The sequence below is a fragment of the Lacerta agilis genome, chromosome 7 (assembly GCF_009819535.1).
Source record: "Lacerta agilis isolate rLacAgi1 chromosome 7, rLacAgi1.pri, whole genome shotgun sequence".
NCBI lineage: Eukaryota > Metazoa > Chordata > Lepidosauria > Squamata > Lacertidae > Lacerta > Lacerta agilis.
The window spans coordinates 7,783,363-7,801,907 of NC_046318.1; the positions used below are offsets into that span (position 1 = coordinate 7,783,363).

Here is an 18,545-nt window from a genome sequence, read left to right on the forward strand (position 1 = left end):
GTGCAGACAAAGTACAGTAGAACCAATTATTAACACCCAGAGATTCATCCAGCAGTGATAACTCCCAAGCCCAAAGCCGTGGCCACAGTGTCACAATTCAAGCAGAATGAGTTCTTACCTTACAGCAAACTGAAGCTGTGATATCTGGTTAAAGAAAACCTGAAATGCAGAGATTAGCTCGATGCCCATAGCAACAGATCAACAAAACCCACAGTGCCTCAGAGGCATTTCTTATGAGTCTGTTGATAGTCTGATACCAATATTCCTAACAAAATAAAATAAAAAATTCCTTCCAGTAGCACCTAAGAGACCAACTAAGTTTGTTCTTGGTATGAGCTTTCGTGAAAAGGATGCATTTCATGTCTTGCCTCGAGGGAAGAACAAACAAGATATTTTATTATTACTCTCAAGTGCCCAAGAACTTGAGAAGTGTACAGAGCAGAACCTGACATGTCAATGGTTGAGTTTGCTTTTACCATGTATGTGAATGGCAGCTTGTCTTTGCATGCTTTATGTTTCCTACCATTGTCTGGCAATCTCACATGCAAGATTTGAGCCTCAAGCAGGGATCAGCAAACTTTTTCAGCAGGGAGCCGGTCCACTGTCCCTCAGACCTTGCGGGGGCCCGGACTATATTTTGAAAAAATATATATGAACAAATTCCTATGCCCCACAAATAACCCAGAGATGCATTTTAAATAAAAGGACACATTCTACTCACTGATTCCTGGACCATCCGCAGGCCAGATTTAGAAGGCGATTGGGCCAAATCCGGCCCCCAGGCCATAGTTTGCCTACCCATGCTCTACAGGCTTGGGGTCTACCTACAAACTACACCTACAGCAGGAGAAACATTTTCTCTGATGATCTTCTGCTGACACGCAAAAAGCATTTTTATCCAGACAGACTTTTGGTCTAATAAGCTGACTTCTTATGATTTGCAGTTTGCTCAATTGCATGTTGTTTTTATCAGTTTTACCTTCTTTTATGCTGTTCCCATTTTATCCTTTGTATATTTTACTCTGCTAACAGCCTTCAGCAGTATTTGGGATACACATATTATACATACCCAACAAACAAAATGTAGTGTTGGTTATGATGAATATATTGAGCTTGGACACTCTGGATTTTCCCTTTCAATCTGTGCAATCAGGAGCCTGGTTCTTTTCCAGCATGTATGCATTTTTCAACGAAAGCCCCACAAGACTTGTTCCTAAGGCACCTGCACCCAAATATTAAAAAATTAATCTCAAAGCAGCAAGCTTCAGGCTTTAGCACGACAGTGAAAGACGGGGTCAGGATACACTAGCGGCTTCAGTTACAGAAGCCTCTTTCACACAATGTTCACAAAAGCTGTTCCTGTTGCCAAGGAAACGGGATGCCTCCTTTTCTGTGAAGGGCACCGCGGCTGCTGTTCCCTACCTGTGTGCTGCTGCCTGATGCAACTCAGGGTAATCTGAGCCTTGGCAAATTACACCACCAAGATTTCAAGCCACAAAAGTTGCTACCTTTTCAACAACATCTGTAGGGTGTGCAGTTCAGCCACCCAGTACAGACACGCTCACTATGTATTATAAAGTTCTAACACTTAAACACACCCTACCACCACTTTAGATTTCCCACAACAGTGCTTTGTTCCAAGCAATACACATTAAATTTATTTTCTAGGTTAAGAAACGCAAAAGGATATCGTTGCACTTTTGCTGGTATTCTGTCAGCAAGTGGCTGTAAGAGAGAGAAGGGGGGGAATTAATTAAATTCAGGTCCATGCTGAACAAATAAATACATGGAATATTACTGTAGAAGAGTTTGGATTTGATATCCCGCTTTATCACTACCCGAAGGAGTCTCAAAGCGGCTAACATTCTCCTTTCCCTTCCTCCCCCACAACAAACACTCTGTGAGGTGAGTGGGGCTGAGAGACTTCAAAGAAGTGTGACTGGCCCAAGGTCACCCAGCAGCTGCATGTGGAGGAGTGGAGACGCGAACCCAGTTCCCCAGATTACGAGTCTACCACTCTTAACCACTACACCACACTGGCTCTCGCTGTGTCTGGTGCATATTGAAACCAGTGCTGTCAAGTATCCCGTTTTCCCCGGGATTCTCCCTTATTTCAAGCAGTTTCCCGCTGCTCTCCCTTATTTTTTATTTCCCTTAAATTTCCCATTTTTAATGGAAGCAGCTCCTCCCCTGCTGGCCAGGGACTGGGTGGGAAGACCTTGGCTACTTGGAGAGAAAATCCTCAGCCCTCAAAGCAAGTGGGAGCCGTTTCCTGTGCTTACAGGGGGGTGTATTCCTCCCCCTGCATCAGCCCCTATCCATTGCCGCCGAGCCCCTCAGCCGGCCAATAGGGTTAGCTGGCGGGCGGAGCCTGGCTGCCTTTGAGCAGCTGCTGCTTCCTGTCCTGTTTTGATGGGATCAGACAAGAAGACGATGGGGCTCCATCACGTGGATCACATGGCTGCCCTCCTCTTTGCTCCGCTCCGAGCCCGAGCCCGCTTGGAGTTTACATTGCTGCTCCGCCCACTTTTGCTTCTGGCTCCGCCCACCACTGACATGTGACTGTCCCCGGGATAGGTGAGACTGCTGATCCCTTATTTTCAAATCCGAAACTTGACAGCTATGATTGAAACTGATCTCTGTGCTTTATAGATTAGTTAGCAAGGGCAGATATGCTTTTTCACATTACTACAAAAATCAGAAATATTTATTTATTTAAAAACCCGTAACACGTCCTTCCACTTCTCACACCGGTATTGATAATATGTTGCACATATGTTCACACATAATGTAAAGCCAAACCATGCCTTAGTGTAAGTGTGTGGGTTATCAGTGAGGGCTACCTGGGAGTAAGATATGGTTTGGCTCTCTGTGTTATCCAAACCCAGGCTCATGGACAGGCTCACTCCAGACAAACCATGAGCTGTAACCAAGATCTGCTCCTGGTTTACCTCTTGTACAATATTTGGGAGGATGCCACACTACGCCAAACCATGGCTTTGCTCTGGGTAGCACAAGAGCAGGAAGAGGGCAATTGTTGTCTCCTTCTCTTCAGTAGCCTGTGTGCTCGTGCTAAGTCAACTTTAGCTTAGCATTATGTGCTACCTGAATCAATGTTTGCCCATTTACAGTCCTTCCCCCACACTGCGCCTTTGTGGACTACAAGAACTCCTGTAGTCCTGTGCTGAAAAGTTAAGTCTGCTGCACTGCATCGGGGCCATACCGAATGCAATTTTGCAGAGCAGAGGATTTTACTGCCAATTAAAGCAGTCGAGCTGTGCAAAGAACTCAAAAATGAAAACAGTTGTCATGTGTACACAGGCGAAAAATACATTTGTACAAAAATGGTGACAACGTACTTACTCAGTATCAATGATCTTTTGCTTTAATGCAATTAGGGCAGCTACGTATTCATTTAAATTCTGAAAGGGGGGAAAAAAGGAGAAGCCAATTAAGGAAATTCAGCTCCCATACTCCAATAATATATTCTAAGTTCGTACTACCCAAACTGGACACATTAGGAACGTTTAGTCTGCAGACAGCAAAAAAAACCCAGGAAAACTGAAAGGCACTGCAATCACAGACAAGACGAAGCAGGTGGCAAATTAATATGTAAAAATCACTTAAATGATTTTTAAAAATATAAAAAAGGGGGAAAAGAACCCGGCTCCCTCAGCCTGTAAAGCGAGATGAGCGCCGCAACCCCAGAGTCGTTCGCGACTGGACTTAATTGTCAGGGGTCCTTTACCTTTAAGCATTAGAATATACAAACCCAAGTTTAGCCTTTTCAGTGGTGGCTCTGCATTTGTGGAATGACCTTCCTTTCGAGGTATGTCTTGCCCCCACTTTATATTCGTTTAGACACCAGCTCTGCTTTCGTTTGGACCCCATCAACAAGGGTTGTGTCATCTAGCCCTCCCCCCCAGGCCCTCCCATACACACTGCCCAGGCTTGCACCCTGGGGAAGTCAGTTTGGTGATGCAGTTTGACTTCACCCCTGAAGGAACATCCATTGTCTCCTGAGGCAGATGCGAACAACAATTTATTAATCGCCTTCTAAATCACTGCCTCAAGGCAATTTACACATAAGATAAGACAATTTACAAATTCCTCGCCTGCTACCCAGATACTTAGAAAGTTGAGGTGATTTTAATCCATGTTTTTAAACTTTTGTATTTTTTAAAGCACGGTTGTGAATTATTCTTGATTTTATTGTGTTTTCTTTTTGTAAACTGCTTTGGTTTGTGTGTGTTGTTGTTGTTGTTTTTTACAATGAGGCAGTGTATAAATTTTATGAAATACAGTAAATTTAACTTTTTTTGTTTTTGTTTACAACAGCTCTAATGGTCCCCCCCCCTCATTTTTTTTGAGGGGGAGGGCTTATTTTAGTCCTATTTTCCCAGTAGCAAAAGCCAAAATAGGTTCCTTAGATTATAGGAGTTTACAGCTGTATTTCTCACTGTATACACATATATTTTAAAGCTATATTTATATTCAGGGAATGACTAACAATATAAAAAATTACCAAGAAACCTACCGAATCCTCTAAGTTCAAATCAGTAATAGACCCTTTAAACAAAATAAGGGCAGATCACAAGCAAGTCAAAGTAGTCTTAGCAAATAAATAAATAAATGTGTATTCAAAAATGTTTACTGGGCTGCTTAGGATAGACCACAATGTAAACTTCATTATCTAACAGAAAATGTTATCGAAACCTGATAGACTGATTTAGCCACAGTCCACTTTAATTTGACTAATGTGCTTTCCCCTCACTAAAACAATTCAATTCAAAATAAAATAATAATAAATTCTTCCAGTAGCACCTTAGGGACCAACTAAGTTTGTTCTTGGTATTCAATTCATACAATCGTTTATTCATCATTCCTCAGTATGTCTTTTAATAACAGACCACACAGCAAAATGATATGTGTAAAGTGACACTTGTTTTCGAAGTTCGTGAAACAGCAGTGAATTAGGTTTGATGGGGGGAAATAAATACATGCCGAGGCTTCAACGTTGCTCCAGCTCCAAAGCTGCCTGGAAGTCTAGCATTTGCACAACACATTCAAGAGCATGTGAGCAGCTCCTAATCAGGCAAGTCCAAAAAGAGCTCTTTACATGCCCCGAGGCACGTCCGTCCCAGGGCACTGAACATGGAACTCTTCACGTGGCCAAAGGGACTGAACAGGGAACTCTTTACATGCTCAAAGACACTGAACAGGGAGCTCTTCACATGCTCAAAGGCACTGAACAGGGAGCTCTTCACATGCCCCAAAGCACTGAAAAATGAACACAAGCTCAAAGGCACCAAACAGGGAACTCTTCACATGCTCAAAGGCACCAAACAGGGAACTCTTCACATGCTCAAAGGCACAGAACAAGGAACTCTTCACATGCCCCAAGGCACTGAACAAGGAGCTCTTCACATGCTCAAAGGCACCGAACAGTAAACTCTTCACATGCCCCAAGGCAATGAAAAGGGAACACATGCTCAAAGGCACCAAACAGTGAACTCTTCACATGCTCAAAGGCACTGAACAAGGAACTCTTCACATGCCCCAAGGCACTGAACAGGGAACACATGCTCAAAGGCACCAAACAAGGAACTCTTCACATGCTCAAAGGAATAGAACAAGGAACTCTTCACATGCCCCAAGGCAATGAAAAGGGAACACATGCTCAAAGGCACCAAACAGTAAACTCTTCACATGCCCCAAGGCAATGAAAAGGGAACACATGCTCAAAGGCACCAAACAGTGAACTCTTCACATGCCCCAAGGCAATGAAAAGGGAACACATGCTCAAAGGCACCAAACAGTGAACTCTTCACATGCTCAAAGGCACTGAACAAGGAACTCTTCACATGCCCCAAGGCACTGAACAGGGAGCTCTTCATATGCTCAAAGGCACCGAACAGTGAACTCTTCAAATGCTCAAAGGCACTGAACAAGGAACTCTTCACATGCCCCAAGGCACTGAACAGGGAACACATGCTCAAAGGCACCAAACAGTGAACTCTTCACATGCTCAAAGGCACTGAACAAGGAACTCTTCACATGCCCCAAGGCACTGAACAGGGAGCTCTTCATATGCTCAAAGGCACCGAACAGTGAACTCTTCAAATGCTCAAAGGCACTGAACAAGGAACTCTTCACATGCCCCAAGGCACTGAACAGGGAACACATGCTCAAAGGCACCAAACAGTGAACTCTTCACATGCTCAAAGGCACTGAACAAGGAACTCTTCACATGCTCCAAGGCACAGAACAAGGAACTCTTCACATGCTCAAAGGCACTGAACATGGAGTTCTTCACATGCTCAAAGGCACAGAACAAGGAACTCTTCACATGCCCCAAGGCACGTTTCAGGGCACTGGACTGAATTCAGAAGCCTACAACAAGCCCCCGGTTTCGCTCCCTACCTGCTGGAGGGCCCCGCAGTTGGCGCAGGCCGTGGCCGCCTCCGCCGCGATCCCCGCTGCGGCCGCCGCGGGCGGGGTCTCCCCGGGCATCATGGTTGCCGCCTTCGCCCATCCGTCGCCGGTCACCGACCAGCCTCGGGCGGCAGAGGCAGAGGCAGCGGCACGAGTGACGGAATTCGGAGGCAGAAGCAAGAAAGGTCCGCTCCGGGCGCCCCGCGACGCGACGCACAGCGGGAAAGGTCCCCACCACCCCGCGACGCGCGTCCTGGTGGGAAAGGTGTCCTTGGCGCTGCCTAATAGAAACGATATGTGAATATATTTTTAGGCCTTTTCCAGGCAGAGAACGACAGTGGTTCGCTCAGCCTCCGTAGCCACCCGCTGAACGGACTCTGCCCTTAGACGCTCCGCTGCGAAGGGGTTTCCGTCCTCCGACAAGGCACTAGGAAAGGTCAGGCGGGTAACCATGGCGACGATTTCCCTCGTTGCCAAGGAGCCGGCAAGGGCGCGGCCTACAAATCCCAACATGCCGCGCGCGACTCTCGCTTTTTTTTGACCGGAGTGCCAAAGTTTGGGGACGGGACGGCATCGCAGGCAGGCCAAAAAGGAAAAGAAAGGAGAATGGCGGTGCGCGTGACGTCACATTCTTAAAAAAATATTATTATTTTTGTTGTTGTTGTTGTTCAGTCGTTCAGTCGTGTCCGACTCTTCGTGACCCCATGGACCAGAGCACGCCAGGCACGCCTATCATTCACTGCCTCCCGCAGTTTGGCCAAACTCATGTTAGTAGCTTCGAGAACACTGTCCAACCATCTCACCCTCTGTCGTCCCCTTCTCCTCGTTCCCTCCATCTTTCCCAGCATCAGGGTCTTTTCCAGGGAGTCTTCTCTTCTCATGAGGTGGCCAAAGTATTGGAGCCTCAGCCTCAGGATCTGTCCTGCCAGTGAGCACTCAGGGCTGATTTCCTTGAGAATGGATAGGTTTGATCTTCTTGCAGTCCATGGGACTCTCAAGAGTCTCCTCCAGCACCATAATTCAAAAGCATCAATTCTACGGCGATCAGCCTTCTTGATGGTCCAGCTCTCACTTCCGTACATTACTACTGGGGAAACCATAGCTTTAACTATATGGACCTGTGTCGGCAAGGTGATGTCTTTGCTTTTTAAGATGCTGTCTAGGTTTGTCATTGCTTTTCTCCCAAGAAGCAGGCGTCTTCTAATTTCGTGACTGCTGTCACCATCTGCAGTGATCATGGAACCCAAGAAAGTGAAATCTCTCACTGCCTCCATTTCTTCCCCGTCTATTTGCCAGTAGGTGATGGGACCAGTGGCCATGATCTTAGTTTTTTTGATGTTGAGCTTCAGACCATATTTTGCGCTCTCCTCTTTCACCCTCATTAAAAGGTTCTTTAATTCCTCCTCACTTTCTGCCATCAAGGTAGTATCATCAGCATATCTGAGGTTGTTGATATTTTTTCCGGCAATCTTAATTCCGGTTTGGGATTCATTCAGTCCAGCCTTTCGCATGATGAATTCTGCATATAAGTTAAATAAGCAGGGAGACAATATACAGCCTTGTCGTACTCCTTTCCCAATTTTTAACCAATCAGTTGTTCCATATCCAGTTCTAACTGTAGCTTCTTGTCCCACATAGAGATTTCTCAGGAGACAAATGAGGTGATCCGGCATTCCCATTTCTTTAAGAACTTGCCATAGTTTGCTGTGGTCGACAAAGTCAAATGCTTTTGCGTAGTCAATGAAGCAGAAGTAGATATTTTTCTGGAACTCTCTAGCTTTCTCCATAATCCAGCGCATGTTTGCAATTTGGTCTCTGGTTCCTCTGCCCCTTCGAAATCCACTTCTGGGAGTTCTCGGTCCACATAATGCTTAAGCCTGCCTTGTAGAATTTTAAGCATAACCTTGCTAGCGTGTGAAATGAGTGCAATTGTGCGGTAGTTGGAGCATTCTTTGGCACTGCCCTTCTTTGGGATTGGGATGTAGACTGATCTTCTCCAATCCTCTGGCCACTGCTGAGTTTTCCAAACTTGCTGGCATATTGAGTGTAGCACCTTAACAGCATCATCTTTTAAAATTTTAAATAGTTCAGCTGGAATATCATCACTTCCACTGGCCTTGTTGTTAGCAAGGCTTTCTAAGGCCCATTTGACTTCACTCTCCAGGATGTCTGGCTCAAGGTCAGCAAACACACTACCTGGGGTGTATGAGACCTCCATATCTTTCTGGTAATATATATATACATATATATATTATTTTTTGCAGTTGATGGAGAGCAGATGAAGCCCGGATTCTGCATGTGTGCATCAGCTCCTTCCTGGAACATCTCTCCTTGGTGGTGGAAACTATGGACCTGTTTGGGCCTCCTGTGGCTTGACAGATGGTTGCAACAGGAAGCTTCCCAACAGTCTTGGCTGGACGCTGGATTACCCATGGGCTACTGATGTCAGAGGAGGCCCTGAACATGCCATCCTTAGAGCCAAGATGTTGCTTTGTGTTCTGGGGCCAGCGGGGAACTCTTTGCTCTCGGATACTCTTGGACTTTGATAGATTTTGGGAGCTGAGAAGCAGGCAAGCCTGGGACTGCTTTGATATAAGACAAAGTACATGGAATCTGGTGCTCTAATAAATTATCCATTGTACTTCACTTTATTGTCTGCAGGTTTTAACTGATTAAATTATATTTGAGCCAGCTTACCATATTGAGCAATCAGTTACACAAACACAAGCAAAATCTTAATCATAGTGTTTCTCCAGGTGTTGGGCCCCTCGCTCGGCCTGCTGCTGCCGGCCACCAGTAACGGGTGCTGAGGAACTCGAAGGCGAGGAGGAGGAGGAGGAGGAGGCAGGGCCCTGGAGAAAGGTGCGGGGCTACCTCTGCGGGCGAAGGACTGGCCGGGCGAGGCGGAGACCTTTTGGCGGAGAGGGGCCAGATTGCAGGCTGCTTTGGAAGAGGAGCAGCAAAGCGCTGGGGCTGGTAGAGCAGGAGAGGCAGAGCTGCAGGCAGACCTCGAAACTGAGGTGGATGGGGGGGGGGGAGGTGCAAAAGGGGCTCGATTTTCGCAAACCCCCTCCTGTTGCATTTGCAGATTCGGCAGGAACTGCTTGTCCTGAGCCGGCATTTGGATTCATCAAAATGTCTATAAACAAGTTTTAAAAAGCAAATATTTTTAATATATGAGCGTGGTGCAGTCTCCCACTTGGTAGAGCATGAGGCTCTTAATCTCAGGATCGTGGGCTGAAGCCCCACATTGGGCAAGATTCCTCTATTGCAGGGGATGAACTAGAAGTAGATGAGCCTTGCAGTCCCTTCCAACTTTGTAATTCTGATGGTATGTCTGTATGTATGTATGAGCATGGGAAATGAAGGGCAGATGGAGCTCAGCAACCTGGGAGGGTATGTAGTAGTAGTAGTAGTAGTAGTAGTAGTAGTAGTAATAATAATAATAATAATAATTTATTATTTATACCCCGCCCATCTGGCTGGGTTTCCCCTGCCACTCTGGGCGGCTTCCAACAAAAGATTAAAAATACATTAAAACATCAAAAATTAGTTGGTCTCTAAGGTGCTACTGGAAGGAATTTTTTTAATTTTTTTTTATTTTGTTTTGGCTATGGCAGACCAACACGGCTACCTACCTGGAATTAAAACATCAGTCATTAAAAGCTTCCCTAAACAGGGCTGCCTTCAGATGTCTTCTAAATGTCAGATGGTTGTTTATTTCTTTGACATTTGATGGGAGGGCGTTCCGCAGGGTGGGCGCCCTCTGCCTAGTTCCCTGTATGTAGAAGGAAAGCTGATCTGAAATCTCTGCTGCCTTGCAAGGCATCATCGAGGAAGAGAATGCTCAGGAGAAACATTACACAAATGCAGAGTGCAGTCTCTGAAATGGTTGGGTGGCACCTTGTACACCTCCGTCCGGCAACGCTGCAGCCAAGCTGGTGCTTTCCTTTGCACCTCATCAGTGAGGCCAAGAGGGGGACCCTGCCTTCTGGGCAGCCCAGGACTTCCACACACTGCCCAGGCTTGTGCCTTGATGTGGCGGTCACCCGTGGATTATAAGGAATTATGTAATATGAATCAAATCATTATTGGGCCTGATTCATAAGCATAAGTTTCTGATAAAATCCCACAAGGCTTTGCACCCTATGCCAGTCTCTCTAAAGGGTGGCAGGTCACGTTTACAACGAGAGCAAGAGTCCTGCCACTAGAGCAAACCAAATGGTCCTGTGTTAATCTCAGGATGAATTCTCTTTGATCCCCAAGCCTCAGAAGGGAGATTGCCTGGAAAAACTCATAATGAGTTCTGACAACAGGATGCTAGTCTCATTTCCCTGCTACTCTCCTGCTATCTCTTCCTATCTTTAATCTCTGCAGGAATGTGGTGGGAGGTTTCTTGGGATGTTCAAGGAAGTCTTGGTTACCTTAGCAACCACGTGGAGACTGATTGAGGTGTGTTGTCTGAATTATGTAATGCGGGCTTTTGTGTTAATAAAAAGTGCCTGAGCTGGGGGAGAGGTGTTTGCTCCCAGTCAGGGCTTGCTGGTCAAGTCTTTGTCTCTCATTCTTGAACTCACGCAATGTGGCGTAACTGAAACGCTACACCTTGAGGTGGTCACTTTGGTGCTGGCAGCGCAGCTGTTTGACTTGTAGTTTCCACAAACATCAGGCTGGTGGCTGTGGACAGGGCCGTCTCGTCATAGATGCTGGGTGGCATGGCATACTGGGCGCCCCCTCCCCAATCCGCCCCCGGCCCCACGGGCGGGCGGGCTGCAAGCCGGCCGCCCTCCGGAGCCCCAGCTGGAGCGCTGGGAAGGGCGCGCAAAGCCCCGCGCCGCTCCAGCGCCACGCCCCTCATCCCCAGCTCACCCCCCCCTCCCGAGGGGCGGCCAGCGCGGGAGGGAGGTGGGCGGAGAGGCGGCACGCCAGGGGCGCCGAGGGATCGTTGCGCCACGGCGGCCGATCCCTTTAAGACGGCCCTGGCTGTGGATAATGGGAGGCCTGATTAGAGGGAACCCAGAATGCAGAACCTCAGGCGCCAGGTCACATGCAGCTTTCTAGATCTGAGAGTCTTCCCAGGCCACACCCCACACCAGCCCTGCTTTGCCACCCTTTGTGTGTGTTTGTGCCAGGCTTCAATGTACCAGACAGGTACCAGAAAACAGGAGCTGTCCTCTGTAAATTAGGTTGACCGGGACATAAGATTTGCGCTGCTATTCTGCTCCTCCCCCAGATCACCTATTTTAGCAGTAGTCTGCAAGGCGACAAAGTTTCATTCACAAACAAAAATCCATGTAAAGCTGGAAGAAGGGGAGAAAGTACAGTGGTACCTCGTTTTAAGAACAGTCCTTTTACAAATGATATGGTTTACAAAGTCCGCAAAACCGCAAGTAGCGTCCCGGTTTGAGAACTTTACCTCGGTCTAAGAACGGAATCTGAACGGTGGAAGGGCACTGGCGGCAGGAGGCCTCATTAGGGAAAGTGCGCCTCGGTTTAAGAACGGTTTCGGTTTAAGAAAGGACTTCCAGAACGGATTAAGTTCGTAAAGCGAGCTACCACTGTAATGGTTTCATTTCTGCTTTTCACACAGCTGGTAAGCCTAAGAGCTGGTTGGGGGTGGGGCAACTTTAGGTGTGAAGAATGCTTGGATGTGTGCCGAAGAATACAAACTTTGCTTTTAGGTAGAGCTTTGATGGGCAATTGGCAGGACTTGGAGCCTCAGCATGTACCTGTTGATGCCAACCCATAATGAAGCCCCTTGCATGCTGTATACAAATGCAAAGAAGGACCTGGAGAACTATTCACGGAATACTTTTCACCTCTACTGTGTAAGCAAGCAGTCATTTATTAGGCAGCTACAAGTCATATAAACAGCAGGAGCCTGGCCCAGGTCTGGTCACGTTGTGTCTTCTTTGTTGCTCAAGCTACTCACATGCCAGGGGCAGCAGGAGGGAGAGAGGAGAGAGGAGAGAAGACATGATGGAGCAATACGATAAGGAGAATCCGCAAAATGAGGCAGAAAAAAATAAATGGTGCATCTGCATTTCCTTAGCACCACCCAGAAAGATGGAGAAGAGATTGGAAAAACCATCTTCTCCCATAGAAACCTCTCCACTCCCTGCATAGTCTTTGACATTCCTGTACCAGGGCTGGCCCGAGACACAAACTGGCACCTCCTGCCAGTCAGGGAGGAAGGGTTGAGTGAAGATCTACATCAGGAAGTGGGGGGAATAAAGCTGTGCATTGGGAACAAGAGTCGGAGGAGACCTGTTCACCAAGAGGCCGCTGTAGAGGTGGCATGGGGTTGTGTGTGTGTGTGCCGAAGAAAGCACAGATCCGGCCTCCAAGGAGTGCTGTCACTGCCACCACGGCAGCTGCAGGTGGTGATGCGTACTTTGGAGGCCAGATCTATGAATCCTGCTGCCTGTAGCAGTTGCTTTACCTTGCCTCTTGGGGGGACTGGCCCTGCTTTGTACCTTTCCTATGAGAGGCAAGATCTAGTGTGGGGCTTTGCCTGGAAGTGCTGCTGCTGTTTCCCCAAGCAATGCCTGTCACTGCTTTGTTCAGCCTTCACCAACGTGGTGCCCACCAGATGTTTCAGACCACAACTCCCTTCAGCCCTGGGATCAAATGGCCATGCTGGCTGAGGCCAACAGGAGCTGCACTCCGAAACATCTGGAGGGCACCACACTGGTGAAGGCTGGCAGAGTTTTAGGTGTGCCGTTTAACATTTTTGAATTGATGAAACCATGTGAATTGAGAAAACAGTATCTAAACAATTAGAATGAATACTATCATATATTTTAAACAGACGAAATACAGTTACAATTGAGTAATGATGATTAATAATATAAGAATGTATAATGCTGTAAACAAAAAAATTCAAAAGAAAATAAGAAAAGAAAAAGCAAACATCGCTGTAATTAATAGGACAGTATTTAATGAGTCTTTTGTTTGTAGTTGTAGTATTTATATATTTATGATCTATAATTTAAGTCATATATTCCCATAGAACAGCAAAAGTCATGAACATTTAAAAAAATAATCTTTGGAATCCTGCCTGACAGTCCCTCCAGGATACAAGCAAAATTCCTCCTTGTTTCAAAAGGCCTAGGGTTGTGCGGCTGATTCCTGCATGTGGTATGATCCACCCCAACTCATGTTCCATGTCAACCACAAGTGAGGCCCACCTCTTTGGGGTTGTGTTATTAGCATATTTGGATCCAGGCAGGGTCCTGCACCCTTGCAAGCTCCATAACAATCATGAAACTAGCAAAAGTGTTCCTAACATCAAGCTGGTGCCCTAATATAAAAAATTGCCCAGATAATCTGCTGTCTATAGCAGTGTTTTTCAACCTTTTTTTGGGCAAAGGCACACTTGTTTCATGAAAAAAATCACGAGGCACACCACCATTAGAAAATGTTAAAAAAATTAACTCTGTACCTATATTGACTATATATAAAGTAATTTCCCACGGCACACCAGGCAACATCTCGCGGCACACTAGTGTGCTGCGGAACAGTGGTTGAAAAACACTGGTCTATAGTACCACTTTTCTAAGGTACTGATGGACTTCTCTTGGTGTTTATGATGAGGGTCTCAGGGGAAATCAATGCCCCATGAGATGTTTGCCCCATTTGTGTTGCTTTGGCTGACTGGTTCAGGAAATGCCCTGGGCTGGAATCCATGTGGGCAGCCTCATAAAAGTTCCCTTTCTTTTACCTCTGACATCACTGTAGGATTCCCCCCCCCCCCCAGTTAGGCTGAGTAAGTGTATTTCCACCTCAACCATGGTGTGGCACAAACTCTCATCTTCTGCATCACAATCCTTCACTCAGTGCAGTGATCAACTGGTGCATAGCTGTCAACCCTCCCTGCTGTTTCCCAACGCTATAAGGCAGGCATAGGCAACCTTCGGATCTCCAGATGTTTTGGACTACAACTCCCATGATCCCTAGCTAACAGGACCAGTGGTCAGGGATGATGGGAATTGTAGTCCGAAACATCTGGAGAGCCGAAGGTTGCCTATGCCTGCTATAAGGGAATTTCCAGCAAAAAACGGAAAGGTTGACATCTATGAACTAGAGGCTGTTGTGGGGTGTCTGTGACTCTGCCTGTTGCATCTTCCACTCTTGGCCTTGGATAACCTTGGGTGGGCCCTGAACCTTTGTCTCGGCTCAGGACAAATGTGAGTGCTCTTTGAAGGCCCCCTAAGCCCAGAGCTACAGTATATGGGTGCTGTGTTGTGGGGGTTCTTCTTCCTCCCCTTTGTGTGTTGTACTAAAAGAACAACAGCTGTGAGTTCAAGCAGTCTGGCTTGTAGGGGTGCCTGGAGACAAGCAGTAGAGGGCTGACTGCTGGCTGTGCCACTGGTTCTGTGCCATTGGGGGAAAGTGATGCACACTGTGTGTCTGATGATGCAGTGGGTGTGCTAGGAGCAGGACTTCATCATGATGAGTCCATTGGCTGCATGTGGGGGCAGCCTGTGGGCATCATTGCTGGTGGAGTCCAGGATTGGTAGGCTTTGATGGTTTTCCAGGAATGCTGCGTCTATTGTAACTATTAAGCTGACTTCTAATTTTTGGACTAGTGTATTTTCCCCTCCCAGGTAGAGTGAGACTGAATAGTAGATATGACAGTTATTTCACTGGTAGAGCAACAGAATCACTCTCTGCCTACCCCCATGCACAAACCCTGAGTAACCAGAGTAAAAGACTGCTCTGCCCATGTTTGTTTCCAGGTCTTATTTTACTGTGTGTTCCCTTGGGGCTCCTTGGAAGGAAAGGTTACATCCAGATTTTGCAGAGAAACCCAGTCCTTCCTTAATTGGTGGGGAAAACTAGACGATTTAATCCATGTTTCACTATCACAAAGGGAGAAAGTAAATTAAGGAGTGATCCTTTTCTAGACTGCAGCCAGCTCTGGAAGGAAATTTAGTTTGTCTTTGATCAATATACTTTAAGTTAATTGAAGCTTACCTTGTTCTGTCTGACATGCTATATTCATCGGATCGAGTATAAGATCTGAAATGTAATGAGAATTAAGATTACCGGTACTTAACCTCAATTATATACAGATAAACATACCTCGGCTTTGTCATGGAGTTAGCTTTACTATAAAGTCTGAAAATTTATTATTTTTATTATATGTACTGGGGTGGGCAACCTATGGCCCTTCAGAGGTTGCTGGACTACACCTCCTGTCTTTCCTGACCACCAGCTATAATGGGTTGTTGCAGGACAACAGCACCTGGAGGACCACAGGTTTCCTATCCTTGCTTTTCTTTCTTTCATTGTTGGACATCATCTCCCTCCAGTATGGCCAACCACATCTGGAGGGATACAGCCCCCCCCATATATATCTGTGTTATTATGTAGCTGAATTGGCACCTCTGACGCATCAGTCACATGAACCCCAAGGTTTGCAGAAATACAACCAAAATATTAGGAAAAAACCCTAAGCAAGGGACTCCCCCCCCAACCCCCCCCCCACAGCCCAGCCCCGTCTTACCCATTGGAGCTACTGGCGCGGGGTGCCAGAGCGCTGGCCCCCCGGGGCACCCCTGCGAGCCCCCACCGGTTTCCAGGTGCTCGCGCACTGGCAGCGCTGCCGCCCGTGCTGCTCCCGGACGGGCTGCGAGCCGCCCGCCCTTGCCTCCCACCCCGCGCTCTCCCCCGGACGCCACCCTCTCCCCCTGCCAGCCCACCACCACCACCACTCCCCGGGGCACAGGGGCGCTGGAGGGATCGCCGTGCCACGGCGGCCGATGTTCCTAAGACGGCCCTGCCACAGCCCAATGCAAAAGTGGGGGAAAGGGCATGTGGAGGCGGCCATGGCTGAAGAACACTGCATTCTGTTGCAGGTCCTACTTGTCCAAATTGTTGATGGACCAGAAGATTTCAGGTGTGTACAGGGCAGGCCCTGATAAACTGTGGCCAAAGTGACTTACTCAGAATCACCCAGGGACTCGCTGTCATCTATGAAGTAGTTGCTGATTCGTGCCCATTTGACAATCAGGACGGCTGACCCAACCACAATGGGCAGAAAGAGAAATATGCTCAGGAGCACCCATGTCCGCATGTTGTCTTCTATGGCTCTTTCTGTGATATCTAGATGGAAACAAATTTCACAGCAAAGACTGAACCAGGAGAGCTGCTGAATTAGACATTTTTAGCGTGGCACTGCCCAATGCTCCAATTTTATAGAATTTTTTTAAAGATTAGAAAGAAAACTCTTTCCACATTGCTAAAACAGCAACAACCAGAAAGGTTTTTTATTCTTAATTTAGCATTATTGTGGTATAAAAATGTAATATTGTAGTAACACAGTTTTACAGCACTATTCCTCTCTTTAAATAAAAATAAATAAATAGAGAGCTGGAAAAGGCTTACGGTAAATTAAAAGACCGTTTAGAAATATATATATAAAATGGGGTTATAAAATGGCATCCTTCACAAAGGTCACAGTGAGCTGCAGACAGAAGTTATGTCAAATCCACAGGTGTCAGCAGAACATAGCAGGGTATACACATGAAAAAATGCCCTGCTACTAATGATGTAGGAAATCAGTTGCAGTTCTGCTTGCAGCTTACAGCAGAAAAGCAGTACAGTCATACCTCAGGTTGCGAATGCTGCGGGTTACGTTTCTTCAGGTTGCGCTCGCGCCGAACCCAGAAGTACTGGAATGGGTTACTTCCGGGTTCTGGAGCTCGTGCATGCGCAGAAACACTGAATCGCGCATGCGCAGAAGACCAAATTGTGACCCGCGCATGCGCAGAAACGGCGCTGCTGGGTTGTGAACGCTGCAGGTTGCGAACCTGCCTCCCGCACGGATCACGTTCGCAACCCAAGCGTCCACTGTAACTGGGTAGCACTAGGAATGTGTTAGCTTCTTTCTCTGCAGTGTTCTCTCTCTCTCTCTTCCGTGTCTAAGTGCTAGCCGCATGTGCAGCTCCTGTTCCTTTCACTGGAGGCACCAATAGGTTTTGCTCTGGCCCAATTAATTGTACACCAGCAAGTACACCCACGTTGACTTTGTACTAGTCCACAGGGATTCAGCTGGTGCATCAGAATCAGGGGCAGCAGTACTAAAACATTTGCTTTTCACTTTTGATCTTTGAAAGAGAACTAGAAATACAGGGATGGAGAGAGGGGTTATGTCTCTACTGAAAACATATGCCAATTTTATACTAGTTTAACTGCCAGCATTTCAAAAGCATTTGACTGTGACTGTGTCGACCACAGCAAACTATGGAAAGTTCTTAAAGAAATGGGAGTGCCTGATCACCTCATCCGTCTCCTGAGAAATCTGTATGTGGGACAAGAAGCTGCAGTTAGAACTGGATATGGAATAACTGATTGGTTCAAAATTGGGAAAGGAGTACGACAAGGCTGTATATTGTCTCCCTGCTTATTTAACTTATATGCAGAATTCATCATGCGAAAGGCTGGGCTGGATGAATCCCAAACCGGAATTAAGATTGCCGGAAAAAATATCAACAACCTCAGATATGCTGATGATACAACCTTGATGGCAGAAAGTGAGGAGGAATTGAAGAACCTTTTAATGAGGGTGAAAGAGGAAAGCGCAAAATATGGTCTGAAGCTCAACATCAAAAAAACTAAGATCATGGCCACTGGTCCCATCACCTCCTGGCAAGTGGAAGGGGAAGAGATGGAGGCAGTGAGAGATTTCACTTTCTTGGGTTCCATGATCACTGCAGATGGTGACAGCAGTCACGAAATTAGAAGACGCCTGCTTCTTGGGAGAAAAGCAATGACAAACCTAGACAGCATCTTAAAAAGCAAAGACATCACCTTGCCAACAAAGGTCCGTATAGTTAAAGCTATGGTTTTCCCAGTAGTAATGTACGGAAGTGAGAGCTGGACCATCAAGAAGGCTGATCGCCGAAGAATTGATGCTTTTGAATTATGGTGCTGGAGGAGACTCTTGAGAGTCCCATGGACTGCAAGAAGATCAAACCTATCCATTCTCAAGGAAATCGGCCCTGAGTGCTCACTAGAAGGACAGATCCTGAAGTTGAGGCTCCAGTACTTTGGCCACCTCATGAGAAGAGAAGACTCCCTGGAAAAGACACTGATGTTGGGAA

At 46.8% G+C, this 18,545-nt stretch overlaps 2 protein-coding genes across 2 annotated transcripts in view; both read right to left on the bottom strand.

The window, feature by feature from the left end:
• ICE1 (interactor of little elongation complex ELL subunit 1) overlaps nucleotides 1-6,598 on the bottom strand; it is a 38,019-nt gene extending 31,421 nt beyond the window's left edge. Inside the window, exons 1-4 of the mRNA XM_033154311.1 lie at nucleotides 6,424-6,598; nucleotides 3,364-3,422; nucleotides 1,691-1,725; nucleotides 119-137 (exon numbers count right to left, since the gene is read on the bottom strand). Coding sequence (XP_033010202.1) covers nucleotides 119-137; nucleotides 1,691-1,725; nucleotides 3,364-3,422; nucleotides 6,424-6,516 — 206 coding nt within the window. The 5' untranslated portion in view covers nucleotides 6,517-6,598. The remainder of the gene's footprint in view (nucleotides 1-118; nucleotides 138-1,690; nucleotides 1,726-3,363; nucleotides 3,423-6,423) is intronic.
• Nucleotides 6,599-12,257: 5,659 nt separating this feature from the next.
• The window catches only part of LOC117049552 (disintegrin and metalloproteinase domain-containing protein 2-like), a 42,549-nt gene continuing 36,261 nt past the window's right edge, over nucleotides 12,258-18,545 (bottom strand). Inside the window, exons 19-21 of the mRNA XM_033154312.1 lie at nucleotides 16,386-16,545; nucleotides 15,415-15,459; nucleotides 12,258-12,359 (exon numbers count right to left, since the gene is read on the bottom strand). Coding sequence (XP_033010203.1) covers nucleotides 12,332-12,359; nucleotides 15,415-15,459; nucleotides 16,386-16,545 — 233 coding nt within the window. The 3' untranslated portion in view covers nucleotides 12,258-12,331. The remainder of the gene's footprint in view (nucleotides 12,360-15,414; nucleotides 15,460-16,385; nucleotides 16,546-18,545) is intronic.